A 27,127-nucleotide genomic window follows, 5' to 3' on the forward strand; every position below is an offset into this window, starting at 1 on the left:
AGGTAGCAGCTCAGCAAGTCATACTGGTTTTCTCAACACACTCTTAAAAAAAAAAAAATCAAATACACCAAGACCCACAGGGTCTTGCAGGGCTCTTTTGTCAACTCGGTGTGCACAGATGCTGCTAAATCCATTAGTACCTGCCCCTGAGTGCACCTGCTGAATCAGACATCCCTGCACAGTCACTGATGCTTCACCAGCAGCTCTTGTACAGAGACGTGATTGCACTGCAGATCTACAGAAACTGTACCAAATACCTTGGTGCTCTCCTGGGCCACTGCTCAGACCTGGGTAAGTTTGTTCACAGCTTCTGCCAATCATGAATTTTTCGGCAACTTACATAAATGGACATGGACGAGCAAATGCTAACCTAACAGCTGAATAGGGTAGCATCAGAGAAGTGAGGTTGGAGGCACTCACTACCCAACTATCAGAGGGGAGGAAGCAGGTTTCCATCCAGACACTGCCAAAGGATCTGGCATGCTACAAGAGATCAAGCCTTCCCTTTCCTGCACAGATTCTATCAAACAGGTCTCTCTTTTTAACTCAAAAGCAAAAGGCAGAAGCAAAGCCTCCTGGCTTGCAGGGTTTTCTTCAAACAGAGCATCCAGGAAAAAGTGTGCGAAAAGCTGTGGTTTTGCAGACGATGGGTATTTTTGCTTTCTGCAAGACTCATCTGCTCAGTGGTATTGCTCCTCTGTGTGTTTAGCTCCACTGAAGACTCATCGATGCTTCCCCTGAAGCAGGGAAAGGGGAAATTGCAAAAGACAGTTCTGCAGTGGGATACTTGCATTTGCATGAGAAACAAAACCACTCTGGTTCCAGAAAAGGAGAAACGTGCCATGACTGTATGCAGGCAGGAAGGCAATAAGGTGGGAAACAAACTTATCACTCCATTCGCCACCTTCTGCAGAAAAAAAAAATAAATCAGTTCTTAGGTACTACGGGAAGAAGCATGCAGCCACCAGTTCCCAAAAACCAGGCTGGGGTGTACCTAAGCAGGAGTGTCTCCTATGGCAGGCAGTGCTGCATTCAGCACATGGTGGAAGAAACGCCGCTGATGTTTTTGTTTGCCCTGTAAGCATCGAGAGCTACAGCCCGTTCCACACACAGCCTTCCCACATCAGAGTCCTGGGAGCAGAAAGCCAGCAGCGGTGAGGTGGCAGGGACAAGAGCCCTGGCAGAGCCCCACGTAACCTTTCCATTTTGGCTGGGTGATTTTCTATTTGCACTTAAATGCATTAATGTAAATAAACTCCCCATAACCCTTGCAGGGCTATTTAGGACATTTGTGGAAACAACCGGCTCCTCTCATCGCGAGCCAAGGGATGCTAACGCAACAGGCACTTCTCATCTCGGTCTGCACACACTTAATGAAAGTGAAGGATTGTGTTCTGCACACAAAAGTGGAATTGTGTAGCAGGGCTGGGGGTGTGAACTCCATGCGATTTTCCGGCAGTATAAATAATGGAAAGCTGAGAGCGATTATGAGTGGCAAAGCGGCAAGGAGGGGGAGGACTGTCACTGCCCAAATTGTTTGGGCTTGGAGTGCTCTGGGGAAAAAAAAAGGCCAAAAAAAAAAAAAAAAAAACCCCAACCCCAATCTCAACAAGGAATTCAGTTTTCCCACAGAAATTGCAAAAAAAGGCTAATCTTGATCTCTGGTAAAAAAGGAAATATGCTAATAAAGCAGCACTTGGAGGAAGAGAAACCCTGGGGCCGTAGCTGGTCCCGCAGCCCAACTGCTCGCCTGTGTTTTATTGTTCCAGCAAACAAAACCTGGAACAAGGTTAACGAACAAGTGGGCTCCTCCCAGCGCTGAGCTTAAATCCTGCTGGGGATAGCGAGCAGGCTGCGGCAAGAGCTTCCAGCAGCAGAGTGACAGAGGTGGGATATCATGGGAGAAAGCTCAAAGTCTCGACACTCTGCTAAAGAGCAGCATCCATTCTACCACAATTCCATTTAATTCCATGTATGAAACATGGGCCAGGAGCATATCTGGCAGCCATAGGACCAATATCAAAATTCTGACAGCGTTGTTCTAAAATTTTGGTAATTTCAGGCAAGTTTTGACACTTCCATTAGCAGCCAGAACTCATGTTCCTGACACGTTTACATTTTTAACACAAAAAGCAACCAAGAATAAGGAAAATGGGTCTGAATCCTCCCCAGCTGTTGTAAATCACCTCAATTCACTTGGGAGAACCCATTGCATTTCCTCCCTCTAGTTGTATATCCAGAAGATGTGTATCCCTCTAGATGTATATCCTCACCATCCTAACAGACGTAGGTGTCAGCAATAGGGCACAGGTGCTGTTAACAACTTGCACAAACCAAACCTCAAAAAAAAAAAAGGGAATAATTTACAGCAAGTGATCCTTTTGACTGATTTCACTGCTCTCTCTGCATCCTGGAGGTCCACAAATAGAGTTTGATATTCTTAAGGTATTCCTGAAGGATGTTTACAGGGAACAAGCTTGCAGCTCAGATGGATGCTGAGCAGGCACCTGACGCTAGTGTGCCAGCTACCTCTTCTGCTTCCCAGCAGAGCAATTTTAATCCTTTATCAACCAGGTTCCCATTCCAGACAGTGAAAAGTCACACACTGGAAAATCTGCTATCCATTACAGTTCTGCAGTGCTCCCTTGAGATTTTTAGTTTGGACAAATCTGCTCACGTTAAACTTCTTCTAGATGATTAAAAAAAAAAAAAGCCACAGCAAAGTGACCTAGAAAGCAGATAAAACAATTTGTCTATAGCTTGCAAATAATATTCACAGAGATTTCTTCAATGTTTGCCCTGTTCTAAAAATACTATCCCATGAATATGTGAACATCTGGTAACGTGGCACCACTTCACAGCCATCAGATCCACACTGGAGAGGGATGCTGAAGCAGGAGCTGGCATCATCTCAGCTGCATTTTCCCACATCTTTCCCCCCTGCTTACACTGCTTTGGGCCAAAAGCCTTCAGTGAACGTTTCTCACTCCTACTCACACAGACAATACACCTTTTAAAAACACATCTCACTGGGCTCTTAATAAGCAGTGAGAGTACCTCACTTCTGAGCTCTGTCAGTTTTCTCATCTTTGACATTAGCACTGTTAAGAAGAAATTTCCAACCCGTCTCCCACCTCAGATCACACACCAGCCACGTGCAGCACTCTGCAGCTGCTCAGTGCATCAAGGAAGCAGCAGACTGAAACCCACAGTGCTGTTGGCTCCAGGAGCCCAGGCTTTTCTCTGACAAGTAACATTTACCTGCTGGCCAACGGCACACAGTTGAGTAATTCCGAGTAGTGCCAGTAGGAATCAGTGATACGTTGGTGTACATCCACACACATGCACTCCCTTCACACAATCAAGTGCTCAACTCACTGCAGTTTCATGCTTTGCCTTAAAAAACCAGCAGGCTTTATAAAGTTTCTCACTGCAGTGCCAGACACACAGCATGCGGGCCAACTGGAAGATGTCCCCTAAGAAAGAGGAGGAAAACTAGTAGCACACTACATATTTTAAAGGATGCAGTAAAGAAGTCAACACGAAGAGGTAATGGCCTCAAGCTGCACCGAGGAGGTTCAAGTTGGGAGCCTGACTAAAGAAGAACTACAAACTGAATGCTAACAAAGATCTGCCAGTGTTGAACTTCTGCTCAGAGGCTGCAAAAGGCAGGGAATCAGCAGATGTAACACATCACCTTCAGCAATCAGAGCACTCACTAATTATGCAGCCCCTCTAGAGAGACTCAGGTTGGCAGAGCACAGCATGCAAGGAGATGACAAGAATGGAGGGGAAAAAACAACTCTCTTCACAGCAGCATGCCACTTGATGTCACGCTCCTGCAAGACTTCAGAAGCAAATTAGTATTTAATTTGGGTTGAATAAGGTAAAAGCTTTCTGATAGTATAGCGAAATGTTTCAATACTGCTGGTTCTACAAATAGGATAAAAACACCAGGGAAACAAGCACACATGTAACCATCTAGGAGAATAACAGCATCGTATGGAACAACTCCCATGTGATACAGTGACCCCAAACAACATCCATCATGGATATGAACTTGAACCACAACCCTCAGAGATGCAGCTTCCAGGAACCTTCATCCCACACTGAGCTCAGGACAACCCCCCACAACAGCTCCAAGACCTCCATAGGATGGAACAGTCATGTGAATGCTCCTGGTTTGGTGATCTCTTTTGTGCACAGAAGAAGACTGAGGATGGTATTATAGGGACTCACCTCTCCTACTGCGATACGTCCCCCAGAGAAAACAAAAACTTAATCTTTTGACAGCAAAATCCATTCCCCATCCCTATAGACTTCTCCAAGGACCAAAGCAAGGTAGTGTGTGTACCACCTCTGCTCTTGGCTTGCTGCCATCACACTTGGAGCTAAGCTCCCACACCACTTCCTAAACTCCCCCCATGTCCCTGCCTGACACAGGGCAACCTGGCAAGTACAGTAAATTGGGGCAGAGCAGCAAATATTGCCCAGCAGCCACCATGCAGAAGATTCCATGGAGCATGGGCAGCATTAAAGGATCAGGTATATGTCTTAACAGCACTCAGGTACAGAAATTCAAAGGGAAGGGTTCCTAGGCCCGGTCTCTTGCACTGCAGGTTATCTGTTGTGGGCTTTTTTTTGAGTTTGGTCTCAATTGTAACTCAGCAGGCACTTTGCCATTTCCCCATCACAGCCCTCATCTTTGTCTGACGTGCAATGTCTCTTCAGAAACAAATACTGGAAGCTGAGCAGATTGTTTTGCCAGGCAAACATTTAAATAATGATGGAAATAAGATGTATAAACAATTCCACTCATTCACTGAAGACAAAGATATTGCCCCAAGCCAGCTGGTATCCTAAGGCATTGGCTGAGTCCTAAAAGAAAAAATGGTATTTAAACAGCCTTCAAACCTGCTAAGACAATCACTCCCAGCTCAACAACCACATCAGCTACATTTTATTTATTTTTTTTTCTCCAAGGGAAACTTGCCCCTGGGCCATTTTTCTAAGGAGAGCAGCTGGAGTCTTTGCTACCAGCAGCCAAACTGGTCTCATCAGCGCAGCTTCTGGCATGCACAACCAGTGCTCACAGCAATGGCTTGGGGCTTATCCTGACAGCCTGGTGTTCTGTACCACCTGCAGGCCTCGCTGCTGCCAGCCTCTCAGGACAGCAGCATCAGCAGACAGACAGCTCGTGTTTACCCAGAAGAAAGGACGTGCCATTTCTCCCCAAGGAGCTGCCGCTGACCTTTGGGACCAGACATGTTGACAGAGCCACGTTCTGATTTCCTCTGAATTTTCCCAGGGTAGGTTCAGTTTCAATCCCGTCCTTAAGGAAGCTGCTGTCAAACCAAACCCATCCCAACTGCTAGAGTAACTCCATCCCTACAGCCCTGAGACCATCAAGAAGGGCCTTGAAGCCAAACCCTGGCTCTGAACCAGACACCTGCTCCAGAGGAGGATCCCATAGCAGCTCCCACAGCAGGACCAAGATGCTGAGGGGCCCAGGGTGCCACACCAAGAGCAGGAGAGTAGTGATCCTGAGGCCATGCTGTCCTGTCCTACCCAGCATAGCCCAGAGCAGAGGGAGGCCCACACTGCAGAGCCTGGATCCCCTGCAGTGAGTACAGCCCAGCAGGAACAATGCCAATGAGCAAGGACTTCCTTTTCTTTCCCTGTGCCTCACGTTTCACCATGCACACACTACCGCTCTATCCAGCCCTCTTCTCCCCTTCTCTATTTGACCCCACCTTTTCCTCCAGCTCTTCTACCTGTTTCCATACACACCCTCATACCAACATGAACACTCCCCCAAAAGCTTGTCAGGGGCTGGGAATCTTCCTAACACAAACCTCCCACATGAAAGAAACAAGCTGCATCATGCCGGGAGCAGCCTTCCTTCCCCTCCCATGGCACTGAGTGCCCTCACGCACTGCAGCAAGCCCAAGCCAGGCTCCTTCTGCAAACTCGGGCACACACTTGCCCCACTGCATTCTCACCCATAGTCCTCATCCCTGATAGATTCAGTACATGCTTAAGCTTGCCAATCCACCCCTTCTATAGAACTAGAAGCCAGAACATTAAAAAAAAAAAAAAAGTGCCATACATCCTTCCAAAGCAGACATAATTGGACCAGCGGATTTAGTGACTGTGGGTCTCCAGTTAACAGTTAACTCCACAGAGTTAACCCAAATCAACTAACGTCAAGAACACTTCCATCAGGGTTCCAGCAGACATTGATCTACAAGCACCATGTGATGATTCCCCCTTTGCTCTGTCCATTTGCTGAAGCTGCTGGGTACTGTTTAACTCACAGTAACCTGTGAGACACAAGGCACAGCTCCTGCCACAAACTGAGAGGACATACAATATTTGATACAGCTGGGGGGAAGAGAAAAAGGCATGTTTGTACAGAACACCACCTTACAGGGGAAGGATCAATAGCAGCAGCAGTCAGATGAACTCCAGCCTGAATAAAAGCAGCAGAATTATAGAATGCAGTGCCTTTTTCTTTTTTTATAGTACCACTTTTGTTTAATGTGCTCTTCAGTGCTCAGTTACTCCATTACAGCACTATAAACAATCAGGATAGCCGTAGCAATAACAAATGAAGCTCTTGATGTTTTATTGTCAGCCTGGAAACAACTTACATCTCTTTCCGCTCCCTAATAAAATTCTTGATATTATTTTTTTTAATGTTCTAATTGGCTGCTAGTGAGTTCCTCTTTCTTCACCACTTTGAAGAAACCTGCTTAGATCAGCAGTCGGCATCAGGCAGATAATTTTTTGCTAACTGATGCACAAAGCAAATACTTGAAAAGAGCTCTGTTTATTTGCCTTTTCAGAATTGTGACATTTCAGATGCCTCCTTGCAGCCAAAACATCTGTGTGGGTCATTGTATGGAAAGGCTGCTATCTGCCCACCTGACATTCCTGCTCCAGCAGGGCCGTTGTTCGCCTTTCAAACAGCCAAAAACAAGCATGGAATTACTGCACGCCACTAAAGCCAGCTGCTATGTTTTGCCATGGAGAAATCTGCATTCTGCTATTGTAAGAAAAGTTCCCTTCCCAGTTCTGTGCACAGAGATACAGCTATCCTGACAGGAGCAACAGAGACAACATCACCTGAGCACAGAGCTTGGTTCCTCTGTTCACAGTCCAGTCCAGGCAGCAAGTAACAGCACAGAATCAGACCAGAACATCTGGAGTCACTGGGTAAAATGCACAAGATGCACTGCTGGGGATTTGAGCTAAGATACCAGGCTCTGAAACATGGCTAGATTTACTCTGCTCACTTAGCTGGAGCAATGGATTTCTCAGCAGAGGGGCAGCATCCAGCTGGGGTCACAGTACCTACAAAACGCCCCAAGTGACACTGAGCAGCTGGCAGAATAAGACTGGGAGCAGGGAAAGAGCCACTATGCATGCTTGCCAGTGGCAAACCCTGCTGCTGCTTCCCATCCCAGCACGATCAGTGAAAGGATGAGATGGCTGCATCCTTCACCTTGTACTTTGGGTAATTATTTATGCACATACCCAGTTGCAAATCCCCATCCTGCTAATAGCCTCCAAAAGCACTTTTCCAGCAAGAACAAAGTAGGCCTTGTACATGTAAATGTTCAAGTGGAAATACGAGGAATTACTCTGCTATCCCAGAGTATCCCAGAAACTGTTTTCTCAGCTCCTTTGGGGGCAATAGCAACACTGCCTACCAGAACTACCAGCTCAGAATAGGATTCTGCTGCCAGTGATGGTGGGGAGGGCCCTGTCTGACGCTCATGGAACGTGCCTGAACGAGCCACCAGTCTGCCACAAAGGCCAATTTTCTTTATAGGCAGATGCTCATGGGGCTCTCCCAGCAATAAGCAGCTCACAATCCTTTGTCCTGTGCAGCAGGTAAGAGCCAAGGACCCAGGCAGAGTGCAAGAGAAAGCAGCACTTAATATATTACATTAAGAGGTGGTTTTGACCCCACGTGGTGCTCAGGTGCAAACACCCCCCCAGGGTAAAGGACAACAGAAAATTGGACTTGACAAGCAATTTATCATACTGCTTTCATCTATACAGAGTTAATTCAATACTTTCAATCCTATTTACTGAAACACCAGCACCCACATGGAGTCAGCTGCTGTGATTTGACCCACACTCAACAGTAGATGTGACTGGGTTGCACAATCAAATGGTGCAGCAACACCATGATCTAATTTAACTCCACATTTAGATCTCCAGGCCTCATTGAAGCAGCGCAGAGCTGGCATTTGGCTCATTGCTTTGGCTTCTGTTTTCTGTACATCCCACATCTTCATAGGGCAAACTACAGCTTCAAAATCCCATGATATGTCCACATTGACTACCCTATTACTTAGCTTGAAAGCTAATTCAAGCACATACACTGCTGAAATAGCACGACAGAACACTTCTGGGATTTGAATCCTTGGGACAGGGCAACCTCCAAATGCCCGTATTGCCTAAAAAGATTTGCTAGGAAGCATTTGAAAAAAAGAAAGTAAACCAAAGGTTCTCAAAAAGCTCTGAGCCATTTGCTGCAGAGACAGCCGTTCAGTTAAGGGTGTGCCATAGTGAAATCGTTTATATTCCTTCCTCTTCACCCCTAGGCAGCTCCCTACATTTTCCCATGGGTCCTATCTGGTGTTACTGCCAACATTAGGCATTGCAGCCCTTACAAGTTAGCCCTTATTCCTCCCCTTCAGCTGAGGGAAAATGAGACACTTGCAGGCTTAGAAAACTGAAGTGCAGCTCTGGGATGAGCACAGTGGGATGTGTGAAGCTGCAGGCTCCAAGTGTTTTGCATACGAGTGGTGTCTGTGAATTGGCTGAACATTTGCTGGAAGGGCCACATCATGAGATGAGTGGTATCACCATTTGCCAAGGCCGTGCTGCCACGCACGGTACCAAGCCGCAAAACCAAGGTCCAACTAGTCACACAGTGCTACATCAGAAGTTCAGGCTTCCATCAAGAACATGGAAATCCTAGGTCACCTCCTTATCTGGAGCAAGGTAAGGGGATCAATTCATCACCAACAAACACATGGCAACCCCAGCATCAGTTGCATAGTCTATGACCAACAGCCAGTTTCAGCCCTTCATGGGCTTGGGAAATGGGTCCAGTTCTTTCAAGCTGGTCTTCTGTTTCCATGATGAAGAGTTCTGATCTGGGCTTTCTATTGCAAATATCACTCTTTGTTCAGCAAATCTTAACGTAACTGGGAATCAGTTTGCAAGATACAGCCCAGCACAGATCACCAATACAGGCCAGACATTTCAGACAGCAAACATAGGGAATCCTCAACTGCAAAAGCCTGATATAGCTGCTTTGCAACACCAGAAGGGCTTTCCTGTAAAATGCTCTGAAGGCATCCCTGTTGCAGCTGCTTGAAGCAAGAGCCAGCAGAAGCAAGTCTACAAGACGTGGGATGCCATTAACCAAACATTAGGCACAGGGAGCAAGAGGGGCTGCAGAGCTCCTACCTGAGCCTTTCAGTGCCTACTTACACATGCTAACGCAGCAGCTGCTGTTGAGCAAGAACCACTGCACGTGAAGCTAAGAGTACCTCAAAATACAAGTGTTTACCAAAATGCCCTGATCTTACAGTTATTTTTCTAGCCTCCACTGCAGTCTTCCAAATTAGAATCACTAATACAAGCTGCAATTCAAGATTCACAGCCCGTTTCCATTGCCTCGCCCAGAAGATGCTCTGGCAGCATGAAGAATTTAGGAAGAAAATAATAGCAAGGAAAGAAAAAAGAAGAATAATCTTTGGGAGTTTAAAATCTCATTTTGGCAGCATGGGAATAAAGGGCCTTGTACCCATATTACAGTTGGGAAACCGAGGTACAGGCAGGCACAGTGGCATGCCTACAGAGAGCAGACAGGACCCCCAGGTGAAGACCTGTCTCAGTAACTTGCAGTGCCTCATCCTGCCAGGGCAGAAGAAGCTGCTGCAGAGGGCTGTCACTGCTCACGCAGTGGTGGCCCTGTCAGGCACCTCCAGGAGAGAAAAGGGTTAAGGAAGGGAATTTTGGTACTTTCTTGTCGTATTTTCTCATGGGGGGAGAAGCGTTGTGCAAGCAGGAGTTTTCCACTGGCGCTAGGCCCCCTTGCACTTATCAATGGGACCTTTCAGGGCTCACTCCCTGATTGAGACATCATTTCCTGTCCAACACACTAACCCCATTGATAACTCCATACTTGATGGGAACTTTTCAAACCTACCAGGAAAGGCCAGGAGACCCAGAAGAACATACGCATGGAAACAGAACTGGGGTGAAAAGAAAAAGAAAAGAGAAATAAATAGTTCTGGGCACAAGCCACGTGCCGACAACAAATGTTTGTGATCATCTTTAGGAAGTACATCAAATACATCAGACCCGTTGTACGCAAGACATATGGTTCGTGACAGGCCTGGTGCTTCAGGCCAGTAACAAGTGGAAAGGGGCTTAAGAGCATCCTTTCTTTGGCCTTCCAGTCACACAGCAAACCTGGACATGAAGACCAGCTACAAAAATGATTCAGTCTTCCACCAGAAAAGCCAGAAGAACATAATCAATATTGTTTTTAAAACATACTAGAGACTTCAGATGTCTAAGTACAACAAAGAACAGTGATGAAACGAGTGCTTCCCAAGGTATCTCTGCCCAGGCACTCAAGGGAGAAACTGTTTCTTTACTGATTTATCATACCAAATTGTGTCAGTGTTATTTCCCAGGCTACAGCCCATCAAGTTCTGTACAGCCTTAATCCTGGCTGCAAGGATTCACTTGATATTCTAACCACAGCTCAGCTCCAATCACAAGCTACAGCTTAAAATCTGCATTTCTCCCAGCATTAAGGAGTCTCTCAAACCCCAGCTTCTGTTTTCACTTGTTCCCAAGCTGAAGTTTTATAACCCCAGCCAATTATACAATTAGAGTCTATTGGTACCTACACAAAGGTACCAGTAGATCTGGACTATGGGTAAACAGGACACTAGCCAGAAAGCTCTCCCTCTCCCTACTCCTCCAGGTGCACGGCAGCAGCTTGGCACAAGAAATGAAGCAATTGATGCCCACAAAGAAACTTTGTAATTTACATTTCCAAGTTTTCTGGCCTTAAGACTTCATACAGCAGCTGTGCAGCAAGAAGCTTTTGATGAAACACAGGCATGGGATAAAGCAAGGGAGCCACATTGGGTATTTAGAACAGACCAGTAGGAGCCAAGACACTGGCTGGCTGAGTAGGTGGTTAGAAGGAGGAACAGAAGGTTACCACCATCATCTCCATTACTGAATTGCTGTGGGAGTGTGCAAAAGCTCCATTGTTTTCAGCAATTCAGGGTAAGTAGTTTCTGGGGACCCAAAATGTAGCTCCCTCTCTAAATGCATCTCAAGCATTTAAAATTAGATTTCTTCCTCAATAGGAACTATTCATGAAAATGTCAGCTTTAAATGTCTTTACAAAGCAAGTGAGCATACCACCCACTCATCTCGTACCCTACAGAGTCTGAAAAGTCTGAAGATCATCACATGTAATAGACCAAACAAGAACAAAGCCTTACTTAAATGTATGAGCTGGAAAGATGACCAGAAACACGAGTAGAAATAATATTTTACGTAAGAAAAAGACAGACCTACCTGCAGGTCAAAGAACTTGCTGTATCTCCGGTAGATGATCTGGGAAGTCAGGTCTGACCATGTTACATTGATGATATAGACCTGGGAAAAGAAAACACAAGTCAACATGAGTTCTGAAGAAGGGGGAATGTCCAAAGGCTGAACAATCACAACAGGTAAATTCAGCATCTCTCTGTCCACTCCCATTTACAGTGGGGAATACAGCCCTGGGTGCAGGACTAGCCCGAATTAAAGCTACTGCCCTGCTGCAGATTTCAGCAGAGGTCTCAGGAGAGCTCATGGTGGTTTTCCACTTCACAACCAGCAGAGCTATTCCAGCCCTGAGGCTACAACCCATTGTGAGTTGCCCATCTCCCACCCCATGAATTCAAAATCTCCTTCTCTATGGAGATGCCGGCCCTTCCCAATGCTCTGGTTCAACAAAGACATTCAGAGGAAACTCAAAAGGGCTGAGGGATTACAGCTCTACAACACAGGTACTGTCATGCACTCAGACACTACAGCAGCCCAACCCTGCTGACGCCTGTCAGCTCAGCACCTCTGGTACCTATCAGATTGATTCAGAGGTGACGTAAAGCAGGCCAGCAAGGGGGAAGTCGTTCTCTCATACTCATGGAACAAGCAATGCATGTCCAGAATAAGCCCAGGATTTCCCTTGTCCTGCCCCAGTACCTGCTTAGTACAATCAACTTATGGAAACACTTATCAGAAGATACAATAAAAAATTGTTCACAAGTGCACACACAGATACATACATACACACATATACTCTGCACAAATGTTTCCTTCTGACCCTAGCGCCTCCAACACATTTAAATATATGTAAATAAAAGAAACAGCAAGATCTAAGTGCTGCGCTCAGACACGATGTCCTTGAGGCCAAGCGTGGGTCCTGCTGCCCTGATGACAGACACACCACAAGACTTGAGTAAACACAGGATGGAGCGAGCCATTGAGGGTGACTACCCGACTCCAGTGTAATGGAAATCCCAGCCAGCCCAGCTCCTGGGTCTTTAAAGCAATTTCAACTTTTCACATATGGAGTGAGATAAGGATCTGGCAGAGGAAACAGGAAAGCATCCCTCCTCCCTCAGCCCCTGTGCTGCAGTGGGAGCTCTCCCTCTTGCCAGCAGTGAAGGGCTCTGCCCCCAGTGATTGGGAACAGACAGGCATCATCCTCCACTTTCCCCAGGACACCAGCCCATCCCCCAGGGTCCAGATACTAGGCAATCACTACAGATGAGATGCATGAAACCTCCTTGAGCGATGCTGAAGAACCAGAACCATTGAGGATATTTTTTCCCCTTCTCCTACCAGGCACAAGCTCATGTCCTGGAAAATCATGAAGATTCTGCAGCCTCACTTTCCTCTCTGACTGTTATACAGTGACAGCAGGGTGATCTGCTCCATTAGAGGTAACCAGAATAAGTAACACAAGATCTCAGGTCTCCTTTAAGACCTTACCTGAGCAGGCAGCCAAAGGTCAGAACCTTTGGGAAGGAAGCTATTGCGGTCAACCTTCAGATCAGCCACACAGTGTTGAAGAATGTTTTTCCATGTGTTTGTTGTGCAAAAAAAAAGTTTGTAGCTTCACTCCGGGCTAATTCACAACACAAATATTTCTGCTGGTTCTCTGTCCAACAGCTACTTTCAGATGGAAAACCCATTCGATTAAAAACAGATCATGACAGATGGGAGCTGACTGTGATCCAAAAGCAACTTCAGATCCTGTAATTCTGGCCCTGAATTCTCTCAAAGGGAATGAGACAAGGATAGGAGAACATATTTCACATATAAATGGAGTCGATGCTTTTTGCTTAATTACACATCTTTTCTCTAGAAGCTAGAAGCAAAATATGCTGCAGCCATCCAGACACTTTGAACCTGAGGGTACCTCTTTGTGCTATCCTTCAGAACCCATGAGAGTCCTTGCTGCAAGCAGTCAGCACTGCAGTAAGCAGCACTGCACACCTATCCCAGAAGAAATGCCCTGTGTGCAAGGGGGCATTCAGAGTTGTGAATCACAGAATCACAGAGTTGTAGGGGTTGGAAGGGACCTCCAGAGATCATCGGGTCCAACCCCCCTGCCAAAGCTGGTTCATTCAAGGCCAGCCAATGCATTTGATGCAGGAACAGGGCCTGCTGCACTGTGCAGACATGATCCCAACCCTGATCTCCAGGCTCTGCAAGAAGGAAACTGCCACAGATTAGCAGTCATGTCAGGATTTTGCTGCACGTTTAAAGCAGGCTCTTTGAGCCTTAGGTCTCTTCAAGCTCAGCAAAAGATAAATTGGATAGCATACAGACACATTGACTTCTATTTCATAGGAAGATCACAGCAGGAGCAAAAAGAGCCTCTAATCATTACTTGGAGCTCTGCAAAGCAAGAGATGCACAGACTCAAAACCTGCACGCCGGGACACAGGTGCACAAGCTGAAGCGACCATTGATTTTCTTTGCTCATTTGCATAAATCAAATTGCTTCTGGGAAGCCACCACTTCAAATAACAGGGAATAGGGGTTTTCAACAACACACAAAAGATCTGTAAAATGTGTGATATTAAAAGCAAGGTCCAAAGGTCTCAAAAGCCTTAACTATCACATTTCCCTCCTTTACAGATCAGGGCTTGGGGGTTATTGCCTCCCGCTGCTTGATCCAGGCCCACAGCTTTCTCACAAGCAGCAAACATTGCATCAGCTTTCTTTGCCTTTTTTATTTATTTTTTTTTAAATATGCTCAGATCTTGTAATGGGTCACTGCCAAAGTGATCAGCGACATCCCAGGGGAGGAACACAGCAGTCCTGTGGGAGCCTGAGGTCACACATATGCACAGGGGAGGGAGGCAGCAGGAAATGTCAGATAAATACAGAGCCGTCCCACGCTCAGTGCTGGCAGAGCCAGGGCTGGGCTTCTCGTGGCATTTGATGGCACCTCAAAACTGAGCATGGCTCACAGACCAGGTAGAAGGTAGAAGACCCTGGTAAGGAGAGATGTTCCTGATGGGGATGCAGCTTAGATAAAGCAGAGACGTTCCTCAGCACCAATCAATCTTGGTCCTCAGTGCTTCTCCCCCCCACTGGAGGGTGAAGATCAAGTTCTGCCAAGTGAGAATGGTGTTTTCCCAAAGCCCTTCACAGAATTTCACTGTAATCACAATCACAAATTGTAACTACATAAATAATTGCCACGGGTAATCTGCTTTACACCTATTTATGACCTTGAAGGGGTCAAAACACAGCTGACATTCAAAAATTTCATCCCAAAAATGCTTAAAGAAAATAAGCCCTCAACAACATATATTAATTGAAGTACACGTCACAAAGAACTCAATGCACAGCCCCGGATCTCCCAGCTACAAAGGATGTTCAATTTTTCATTTCACAAATGCAGTCTTTTTTCAGCCTACTATGTATTTTCAAATAAATCCTTTCTGGAGGAAAGGAGGAGCAAATCCCGCACAAACTGTAGAATATTAATCAGGAACTGGGCTTGACAAGCAGCTCTTAATATTCATGCTGCATGAAGGAAGGTGCAGGATGTCAAGGGGGTTTTATCAGCTGCTAATTATCGTTTAATCCTAGCTCTGGGAAACTTCCATTTTAAACACCACAGAGCAGAAAATTTACTGCAAACTGAAGTTACAGATCTCCTTTTACTGCCTACACAAAACAAGATATGATTTCCTACTACTACTACAAAAAAAACCAATCATATTACCTCAAATGTCATTGTGCATGACTTTATCACCAAATGTCTCATTTTCAATGGAAAATATCCAGTTCCAGCTGACACAAGACCCAGAGGTAGGGAATTCAGGTTGCTCTCATGTGACTGATTTTTCAATTGGCTTTTTAGAGGGTAATGTTTTGTTTCCTACAATCAGATGAGCTGAGTGGAAGATAAATGCCTGAAATGAGCAGTGAGATGAGAGCAAGATAAGAACCTCTACAAAGAGGCAAGCGGTTGGCAAAGATCCCACAGCACTGACTAGAAACAAGTCTGTACCCATAACAGAGGGCACTGTTAGCCTTTAAGGAGTAATTACAGTAAATACTAACTTTCTTAAAAGTTTTATGAATGCAGCAAACAACAATATGGTGCAATTTGTATGCAGATACCATCACGATAGCCCTTTTTATCCTGAAGAATGTCAGTGCCTTCAAAGCCTTGTATTAAAGCACTGGATGTTTGTCCTGCAGTGAATCACAAGCTGGAAAAGATCCTCCTTCTCCCTCATGTTCAGATGCTATCACAGCTTGCGAGCTGGAAACTTCCCACTAGCAGATCTCAGCATGTGAACACTCCATGCTCCACTTCAGTCAAAGTCAACACAGCTCCTGCAAAGCTGGTGGCAACTTCAGCTGCTTCATTTAGCTGCTGGAGTTTATACTGAAACAGCGCAAACTGCAGCAGCCATCCACAGTCAACATATGGTTGTGTCCTAAAGGCACTGCAACAATTTACCATCTGCATAATTATTGTAATGCCAAAGACCCTCCAGTGAGTGGAAATCAGAGCTGGCCCAGACACGAATTTGGAGGGATAACAGCCCAGAGTGAACACTTTCTGCACCCATGAGGCTAAATCAACTATATGCGCCCCAGAAGCATCATGGCTGATGTTGTCTACGTTCTTTCACCCAAAAAAGACAGGTACCGAGGTTTCCTCACCTGAATACACAGGACGAGGGGTCTCCAGTTACTGCCCTATACAGATCAGGGCCAGGAAAAAACCCAGAGATCAGCATCGGAACACAGGGCCTCATCCCACACACACCACCTGTGCCTGCGCTTGGCTTGGATCACATTCAAGCTTTGGGAAAGTTTGCATTTGACTCTGGATCTAGCAAGCGCAGCTCAGGCTCCTTGCCCAGCTTGCCAGCATCCAAGAGACCCTAAAAAGCTCAGTGAGACCTGAGAAATTCCCACCGAGATGAAGTCAGACCTTTCACCCGCAGCAAGTCCACCACCAGAGCCATGCCATGATGTCACCTTTCAGCACAATGACCTCCAGGGAACTGCAGCTCAGCCAGGCCAGGGCTAAGGGAAGACTAGTCTCAAAGCCAGGCCAGAGCTGTTCTCACCCTAGGAATGTGAAGGGAGAGCTGAGAAGCAGAGACGGTGCTCAGTAGAAACACACAACACAAGGAAATGAGAAAGCTGCTCTGGTGGTAGGTGCACAGCAGCCCTGAATGCAGGGCTGGTACAGGTGTGGGCATCTGGCTCCTCTGGAGCAGATGTGGTTTCACAGACATCCCTGAGCAGGGCTCACCTTTCCATTACCAACGGGGGAAGTGTAACTGAGAAAAAGCCAGATCAACCCACGAGTCTAGCAGGCAGATGTGGCACGTACCCAAGGTCTGGAAGCAAAGCAGAGCTGCAAAATGCTGGGAAGGAAGAAATAAGGCAGTCTAATTAAACATACAGAGAGAAAAAACAACAAGGGGAGAGGAGCGTTTTCCTTCCTCCACTACTTTTCTTTGAGGATCTTGTTACAGCTGTGAATGGCAACAAAATAGGATTAACGCCAGATTAATGCTGCCTGCCTTTTCAGCTGTATCACATCAGATCTATTCTATATACAAAGAAAATAAACTCTCTTCTAGCTCTGAATCCTACCACACTCTAGAATCCAGTTATGTCCTTTCCAGTTCAAAAAACCCCACTACTGCTGTGTTCTCCTCCATGGGCACCGGCCTTCCTCTCTTACCCAAATCCTGACACCTAAGCATTAACAAGAATAGCAAACAACTGATTTCAGGCAGCCAGCAGACGTCCCTGGGGACACACGAAGAGGAGCTCACTGGAGCACAGAGCTTTTTTTTTTCATTTTCCCAGCTTTATGGGTATGGACCAGACAAGGAACAGGGCTGAGGTAGAATGATGAATCCAGCTCACTGTGTTTTCACAGGCAGAATAATACAATATTTAGCCCCCTTTTTTTTTTTTATTTTTTAATAAATAGATGAGGTTTCCAAGTCCATGGTTCCAACTTCTCTTTAGCCTTATCTTTACATTTCAGGACTTTTTTGGCTTTTGCCAGTTTGGATTCTTAAACTCTGACTTCACCAGGCCTTCACCGGCACCTTCCTGCTACAAAGATGCTAAATAAGTCCCACATGCAGTCAGAGCCCTAAGCCAAAGGGATAAAATTCTCTCCACTGTATTTCTTTGCTTGGCCATTTGCATGGCCAAAAAGGTAAAATGGGGAAATTCTCCCCACAATCAGTGACAGTAACTTAGAGGGCCACAGACCTGGACTTGCTTGGCACCCTGATTACTTAATTCAACCTCACTCTGAGGTGTGTCACAGCAGACTATGACATGACTAGTTCTCGCAGGCATGAGGTATGTGTTGTGTTAGAAGGGCTTTGTTTTTTAACTGATATTTTGCATCACATAAGACCTGTTAAGGCTCCAGTCTTTTCTCTAAGACATCCAGTAACTGGAGCTTGTGAAAGAAGAATAAGAAACAGGACCAGTAAAGCCCCATTGCTACCCTGGTTATCACCTCACAGCTTCAGGAAGCCGAACAGCAGCCTCTCTGAACCTGAAGGGGAAAACATCCTCCCACTAGAGCTACACACGTGCAGAGACAGAGCCATCTGTGCGGAGTACAACAAAGAATCGTATTTCTGCTTCTTATTCCATTTCTGTCCACCTGCATTTACTACTTCCATATGCAATGGAACTATTTGTGAAGCAGAATAAATGCGAGACTGAGTTTCTGCCATTTTATGAATTGATAGACCATTAAAACACAATCCACAGCAAACACTAAATGGAAGAACTTGTTCTGAAGAGAAACACATATCAGCCCTGGAGAGCACAGCTCAGCATAGAGGCGCTTAGCACCAGTGCTGAACATAGAAGTGGGGTGGAGGTAAGGGGAACATCTATGGGCTGCATTGGTTGTCCCATTGCACAGATGCATCTTCCCAATACTGGAACACAAACACAGTGCTAGAGCTAGTACAGCTTGTGGTTGCACAAAGAGAGCACTCCATGACACTGCCAACCCCACTTCGTATAGCAGCACTGGGCAGGCTTGTGCTCTGTAAGTGCACAACCAATTACTCAAATCCCAAAAACTTGTTATGCCAAAATTCAACCTTCCTTTAGATTTCTTGCATTAGGGATTCCTGCACTGCACCAACACTCGCATGTAGTTTATACTAGCATGCAAATCTTGCAGCTTTGATTCGTAACCTTCCATATGACCCCCAGACACAGCACTGGAAAAGCAAAGTGAGGGCCTGGGAAAGGGAACAGAACTGCTCCAGGCCCTTTCAGAACAATGACAAAGCTCTGGGACATTCTTAGTCCAAATAATGGAAATTCTCCAGGGATTCTGCCATAGAATAGTGGGATTTCTTTTCCTTCTTATTTTTGAGTAGAGAGAAACAAAGAGTTCACGTAAACCAAAAGACCCCAGACTCAAAAAGCCAGATCTGAGAGGTACGGTACTTCAAGGGTGATCTACTGACCATGAAAAAACAACTCTGAAAAACTCTAATCTCTGTAGTTCATGCAACTACAATTTTTGTATGTCACTGGAGGATAAAACTCGAGGTGAAATCTAACCAGCAAAGCATGACAGAATGGTTCGCGCCATGCACTGGCAGATGTGTATTTGCATTTTATTTGCAAAATGCTAAAAAAGTGATGGATTAACAGACGTATCCTCAATCTGTAAATACTGTTCAACAAGTAAGCAATGCATACAGATCTGCTATTATACAGTCTGATGACTGTATGCACATAACTCTGACTGCACTTTTTCCTTTACAGAACAATACTGAGAAAGTTAAAACATATCTAATTAAAAATAAAGATACACGAATTCAGAAAGATGCAATGGTGAAACTACTGGGAAAAAAATATTCCATTGTGGTGACCTTTCACTTCATGCTTATGTGAAATCCAAGTTTCTTGTGAGAACTGTGAAAGTAGATGACTTTGTTCCAAGTCACTCAAAGAATACCCAAATTGCACTGTGAAATGCTACAAAGAAAGCTACGGTGGAAAGCTCTGCTTATTTCCTCCTGTGCTTCTGGCCAAGGCAGAAGAACTGATAGAAGAGTCCTGCACAGGTCAGATTCCCAACGGTGATGCCATGACACAGAATGAAACACAAAATTACCTTCTTCCTGTGGAACTTGAGGGTTTTCAGGAAGGCACTGTCAAATCTTCACACCCTCCATCCCTCTGCCTCTTTGTGAAAGACAAACCACTGTCTCTATCCTTTCCTCCTCCTCTTCTCACAATCCTTTTCCCTCCTTTTCCCACGCTTGGCTTCCTGCCTCCTGACTCGCAGGAACACCCTCCCGCCCCAGATGTGCAGGACTACCCCAGACAGCCTCAACATATCCCGCTCCAACTCTGCAATTTGCAGCCTGGGCCACACACATGCAAATGCACACACAGCCCTTCTCACAGGTTTCCAGGCTGCATTCATTCAGCACATCAGGCTGTGGACTCTGTGGATGGGTGAATCAGGGACACAAAGGATGTGCTTCCTCAGTCTGGGGCAGCTTCACACATAGCTGCTTTGCATGGTGCTCCCTCTTTAAAGCCTGCAAACATAGGAACCTTACAGCAGGAGAACGTGTCATTGTTAGGCACCCAGGCTGGGCTCTATCCCTCACCCAGTTTGTCAAGGGTGACATGACAGCAACCACCAACCACATCAGTTCCTTCTCATTTACCTATCGCAGCCCACACATAGCCAGGGAGTTACTCATTTTTGGAAGGAGAGTGTGTGGCTACAAGTCAGCATGTGTCACCTTAGAAATAGGCCTTTTAGAGCCATGCCTCTATTATAAGTTCTGCTGAAACCGGTAATAAAATGTGAATCAGCAGGATGACCGTACACGTTTACATTTCTGTCAAATTCAGGGTTTACAGTGCCTTGCAACAATAAATAAACCTCTTCCTTCCAATCCTCAGACATGAATATTCTCCCACTCTTAGCCACTTTAAGGGAATTATTAATGTTCCACAGAAAGAAGCTCTATTAAATCTGCTTAAGTGACCACCCAAAGCCCAGCGAAATTACTGCCTGTAACAGTAGGCTTTCAAGAACTAACGCAGCTGCACCCAGCACAAACAGCATCTGGCGACAGCAGGAATTTACCACTCAAGGTTTGGGGAACAACCGATGCATCCCAAAGTTAGGATCTCTAGAAGGTCAAAGTCACTCATCTCAGATCTTTCTCCAGGTACACGGCTTAAGTGGAGTGGAGGTCTCTGGAAGTCTCTCTTCTTTTGCTGAACAGAGGAACCTATGGCATACAGACATCTGATGCCTGCAGGGCTGAAGCTAAGATAGATACGCTGTAGGAGATACCTACAGAGCGCAGAATGCCCACAGGGGTGCTGAGAGGACACAGCACCAGCAGTCCATGTTGAGTCATGCAGTGGGGCCGGTCCCATTCACAATCTAAAACCCCACACTTGGCAGGGGGCACTTAGCCCCAGCACAGCATCACTTGGATGCAGCTGTTGTGCTTGGTAGGACCTCTGAACTCATCCCTGCTGCACATCTCAGCCCCAGTCACCGGGCCCAATTGCCAGCAACGTAATGCTTCCAAGTGCCAGACCCTTTTAAAAACAAGGATTTGACTACAATCCTCATCCAGAGGATTCAAAGTTTTTAACCTGGGTCCCCAGAGGGATTTTAAATCCCAATTTATGAAGTGCTAACAGAGGAAGGAGCTGGAGGCAAAACTATAACTTACCATTAAGCAGATATGCAAAGATAATAACAAGAAACAACATCCTGACAGCAGGCCAGGCCCAACTGTCCACACATCAGCTTGGGCATTCAGTGACCCTTGGTAGGCAGAAACGTGCTCACAGAGCCTGGGAAGAACATAAAACATAGACATGCTCAATAACTGCTTAATCCACCTCAGGTTTCAGGTTTGCTTGCTGCTCCCTAACACCAACCCCTACTGTCCTAAACACTACCAGAAGGGTAACTCATTGAGCAACATGAAACTTCCACGGTTACTTAAGATGACTTTGACTTTCGCTAAGACCAAAGTTCTGCTTATCAGATAAGGACACACCAAAACTGAGATGGATTAGGATGATGCCAGGCCTGTCCCAAACAACCACAATTTTGACTGCCAAAGGGAGAAACGGAATAAAAAGCAGTGGGGCGAGAGCCAAACACTGCAGCTACCTCCATGCAGACATCCCTGCCTGAGGGCTGAGCTGGCCAGGGGCAAGCTGAGCCAAAATTCTCTATGCTATGAGTGCAGGGCATGAAGCAGTCGGCTGAGTGCCACAAAACACATGAGGTGCGACTTACAGCATCGTAACTCACACCCTAAAGCATCTTATTGCAAAATGGCTCAGGGCAGAGCTGGGATTTTTCTTTCAGTGTTGTAATTCCCCTGCCTCCTGTATCTTCTCCACAACCATCTTTTGAGTAGAGATATGTCCAAAGAGGATCAACTCTCACCCTGTGAGATGCGAGTAAAACCGGCAGGGCTTGGCCCACTGTGCCTTTCCTTAAGGCTTCAATAACATTAGATGAATGCTCTTCAAATATAAACCACTTGCTGGCTTGGGGCAACATTAACACAGACATAAAGATACGTGCTACCAGCAGGCTCTGGTAAGAGCCACAGCAGTGCACAGTCCAGCAGATTGCTTCCCTTTCCATTTCATGCACCAGAGAGGGAAACCATAGGGCAAAAAAAGATCTCCAGGTTCAAGGCATCTTCCACAGGCCCATCTTTCTCGCAGCCCCCTGACAAAGTCTGGGGCAGGAATCTGTTCCTAGGTCAACTAAAGCCCACTGAGAGCAGAAAACACTGAGAAAGACTCTACTAACAGATAACAAACCCCCTCTGACACGGCTGCCATGGCTGTTCTCACTGAGGGAAGAGACAAAGTCAAAGCGAAGGCAGGAGCTATTCCAGATGAGAAAGCCACAAACTTGGGTGCCAGAGACAGAGCATCAGGCTCCCATGGTCTCTCCTCTCTGTTAACCAGTCAAATTGCTCTTGAGGGTAAGCAGAGGAAGCCAGCTGGAGAACTGAACAATACTTTTAGCAGAGGATGACCACCAGCCCTGAGACACAGCTAACCACAGAGTAAAACCACTGCTCCCATCAGCATTCTCTGTGAGCATCTCGGGAAGCCCAGGACTGCCTTGGATGGGAGTGAAACCCAGGCTGGCATGTCTGGGACCCACATGTCCATGCTCCAAAAAAAAAAAAAAAAGGGGGGGGGGATATCTACTGCCTCGAAGGCTTCTGGGGCTTCTTTCCCAGCCATACCAACACAACTAAAAAGTTCCCCAAGTCTTATAAACACAAGGTGAGACTTATAGGAAAGTGTAGCACTTCCAGTTCCTGGTGGTCCCAAAAGATCTCAGCAAGTATCCTATTTCCACGCATTGGGTTCATGAAACTCACCCATGAGAGCAAAGCAAAGCTCTCATCTCCTCAGGACAAGAAGTCTTCCCAGAAAGCACAGAGCAGACACAGAGCAGAGACTGAGCAGTCTGTGGAGATCACAACAGTGATCCCATCAACTCATCTGCAGGCAGCTGAATCCTCTCCACGTTGGCTCACTTATGGCAACAGCTGTGGCAGCCTGCACACATTTCCAGTCCCACAGCCCCTCCATAGTGGCAATAAAGTTGGGTCATGACTGCAGTCACTCAGCAACCAGGACTCCTTAGAGATTGCCATGTGTCCAACTACACTGCATCTTAACATTTATCCATAAAGAGTCACAGCAAGTAAGCACGTCGCTGACTCTCCAAGTCAAATCACTAGCACAGTGAGAAACCTTGACAGGAAAAACACAGAAAATGGAAAAATGGCACACCCCTTCCAGCTAACTAGCCCCGTTTCTGTCCCATTGATTTAAGAAACAAGACGGAAGAAAATGCCATTTGTAGGAGGCTAAAGGGTTTTTCAAGAGTTCACAGAAACCCCATCTATAGGAGAGGCCCAAATTCCTGCCTGCAGTCCTGGCAGCTCAGCAAGCTCATGGTTTACTTGGAAATGCCACTCAGAGGCCTCGCTACCTGCTTGTTGACATGGAGCCCTCCTCGGCTCCAGCACACTGCTCAACTGCAAAGCTCCTTGGCAGGGAAGATTATCCAAGTATGATTTAAGAGTGAGCTCTGAAGGTAGGGAGCTCAGCCAACCGCTGCATCTGGCGGCCACAATACCGAGAGTCAATCCCCCCAGTTAATAATCTCAGACTCCATCGAAGTGTGACATTAAAAAACAATCTCAGTAATATCCCAGCCATGTCACTCTATTTTTTCCCCCTTCAAAGGGCATCTGGCATGTAAGGCTTGGGTTTTTCCTCATCCCACGGAAACCAGCAGCGCATTTTCCAAGGATCTCTGTTTTTTAAGCGGGGAATGGGAAGGGATGCAGTCAGTTCATGCACGACTGCAAACATTTTTCCAGTCATCCCCATCCCCTTCTTGTCTTTCCTCTATAGAAACCGTATTACTGCAATCAGCCTGGAAAGAAATGCCACTGTTCCAAAAATCAACAGCTGACAGAGATTGACTGCAGCGCACCCATGACCTCCTTCAGGAAGGCAAAACCATCTCTCCCACCTCACATAAAAAAGAAACCTCTCCAGGAAAAAGAATCTCCATCTAGAGATCTCTATTTGTGCAAACAGTCCCTAGATCTGCTCCTAAATTCAACTCAAGCAGAGTTTCCTCTGTCAGTGCTTTTGCACCCACCTCTGTGATCCTTTCTGAAGGGCTATATTGAGACTACTCTGATGAACAAAACACTGACTTTGGTTGCATGGTACCAACAGTGTAGTTCTTATTTTCCTTGCCTTTGTTGTGTGCAACAAATATAGCACAACAACTATGGCAATATCAAGTATTTGTGCACCCTTCCTTGTTTTCGTTGACATGAGCTGAAATTCTCTTCCAGTTTTGCATTCATGTGATTTCACCAACTGCCTAGAAACCATCTTTCCCCCCAAAGAAACCATGGAAATGGGCTTGGCTGTGTATCTGAAGTACAATATCCTCTCCACAGAAGCAGGCAGGGCTCAGACAAACAAGACAGTCTTGACTTGAACTCTTACCTCAAGTGAGCACATATTAGCCACTGGCGCTGGGGGATAGATGCAGGGATGGAGGGTGTGAGAGGCCCCTTTTGAGCTCTGACTGTAAACATTACAGAACTGTTTTGCAAACATCAGGGCACAGCCTTAAAAAAAGCCATCACATTTCCAAAGGAAAATTCAATGGAAGTTACACCCCTGAAACAGCATCACCATTCTAAAGATGTTGGAAGCTCTGCACCAGGTACTGCCTCAAAGCTGGGGGGCACCTAGAGGTGCAGCAGGCAATGTACTATTTCATAGAATCAATTAAGGTTGGAAAAGATCTCTAAGATTATCTGTAGTTCAACTGTCTACCTCGTACCAGTACTGCCCACTAAACTGTGTTCCTAATTACCACAATTTGACCAAAGAAGGGAAGAAAAGCACCTCAGGAGAACTTTCTGCTTAGGTCTTAAAGAGCCACGAAGCAATGAAGTGAAATGCAGAGAGAATTTACAAACCAGCATCCCTTGGGAATGCTAGTGTTGGCACACACAATAAGACACGTAAACATGAGATAGCCAGGCTCAAGACACAGAAAGAACATTTGGGGGGCAAGATTTTTTCTCCCAAGGAAATAAAGAAACAAAGCTATTAAAAAAAAGACATTTTCATGCCAAATTTATTTTGAGCCTTGGGCTGCTCTCTCCTACTAACTGCCAAACAGGCTACTGTGTTCCTCTTCACAATATTTATTTGACTGGCAAGATACTATTTCAGCTCTATAAAACCCCTCTGGAACATGCTTTCAATAAATTGAATTTATTTTCTGACTAATCATTTTATTTGCCTAATTATTAGCAATGCTTGGAACAAGTTAGATACCACGGGCAGAATCCAATGGTGTCCAGTCCTTCCCAGCAGCTCCTCACACACTGCCCCAGGCCCAGCACTGTGCTCAGCTCCCCAAGCTATTCAGCTTCCCCATTCACTTCGACAGAGGCAAGCACACTTGTCAGGTATGCAATGCTTCCCTGTAATGGAGGAATTTGGCAGGAAAGAAGCAAGACAGTACCTGTGTTTCCTTACACAAAGCTCTCTAGCAGTAACTTAGAAGCAGAATTTGGATGCAGTACCCACGAGATTGAATGGTTCTCTAGTCCATATGGAAGCAGCACCTGAAGGGCAGGTGTTGTTAAACCTAAATAAAACCAATTCTAGGGACCCTTTAGAGCAGAGATTAGAAGCCAGGAGTCAGCAGACAGTTATTCACAAAAATGAAGGGTGAACAGGTTTTGTGAAGTAAGTATCATGGACATATTTATAATCTGACAACTTTTTAGATAATTCTGAAATCAAACCAACAGACTCGTACTGAGAACACATTGCTGAAACACAGCAGCAGAACACCCCACTTTAACACAAGCTGCCCCTCCAAGCAGCAAAACTTAACTTCCCAAGGTTCTCGACCCACTCCATGGATTTTGGAGGAAAGATGAGAAAGGAATGGGAGCCTGCTGACCCGCTCAGCATGGGGACACAGGAACTCAGTCATGCACAAGGATTTGCTCCTAAAACATTTCCTTGTTCCCTCTACTTGCAGGCCCTCAGACACATGGATAGGATGTCGAAGTACCTGATGCTTCAGGAAATTCAAATGCTAATCATGTGTGATGGGGCAAACAGCACAAGATCAGCATCACTTGAGGAAGGAGGGCTTCCCAGGGCACAATCCACCTCCTGCTTGATCTCCTCTTCTATACACAGCACCTTCCACCAAAAGCCTGAGTTTGCACATGCTCAGTTTGAAGCCGAGAGCAAAGACAGTCCTGGGGAGAACATGCTCTGCATGACATGCAGAGAACAGATATTCCAAGAACAGGAGAAAACACTCGTGGGAGAAACAAAAGAGACGATACCCTGGAATATAAGAGCATTTTAAACACATTTGTTTCACAGTTGCTAGAATATAAAGTGAAGCCCTGGAGCTCTGCCAGCCAATCAGTATTTTTACAACCATATCAAAGCACATGACAAAAAACAAAAAGCTTAAGGGTCAAACTTAGCACTGGGATTAGTAACCAGGCTGAAGCAAATAGCACAATGCCAGGTCTGGACAGGATCCTCTGATCATAGGCCCTGAAAACACATTTGTTTTTCACACAGACAGGAATCGCATGTGAAACCCAGATGCCAGATTCCTCCTTCAGTCCATTGTGGTGAGAAGCCTTCATCACCAGTAAGTGCCAACAGAGCCTGTGGCTGCCTCAAGTCATGTGTGTAGCCCTGGAGAGCACAGTGCCTGAGACCCAGCTGCTCAGCTCTTCCCTCATTGCTATTTTGGACCCCCCACCTCCAGCACCATCCCTGTGCTGCATGCTGCCCCATGTATGACACGTTCATAAGGTGGAGCCTGCAAGCACTGGGGAGGAGAGAAGGG

General features: G+C 46.0%; 1 protein-coding gene across 5 annotated transcripts in view; it reads right to left on the reverse strand.

Annotated features, from left to right (window-relative positions):
* The window catches only part of SH3PXD2A (SH3 and PX domains 2A), a 235,739-nt gene that overhangs the window by 183,963 nt on the left and 24,649 nt on the right, over window positions 1-27,127 (reverse strand). For all 5 annotated transcript variants that reach the window (XM_048946827.1, XM_048946828.1, XM_048946825.1 and 2 more), the window contains exon 2: window positions 11,635-11,715. Coding sequence is in view for 3 of the 5 variants with exons in the window: in XM_048946825.1 (XP_048802782.1) it covers window positions 11,635-11,715 (81 nt within the window). In the remaining 2 variants the exon portion in view is untranslated. The remainder of the gene's footprint in view (window positions 1-11,634; window positions 11,716-27,127) is intronic.

The sequence above is a fragment of the Lagopus muta genome, chromosome 5 (assembly GCF_023343835.1).
Source record: "Lagopus muta isolate bLagMut1 chromosome 5, bLagMut1 primary, whole genome shotgun sequence".
Classification (NCBI taxonomy): domain Eukaryota; kingdom Metazoa; phylum Chordata; class Aves; order Galliformes; family Phasianidae; genus Lagopus; species Lagopus muta.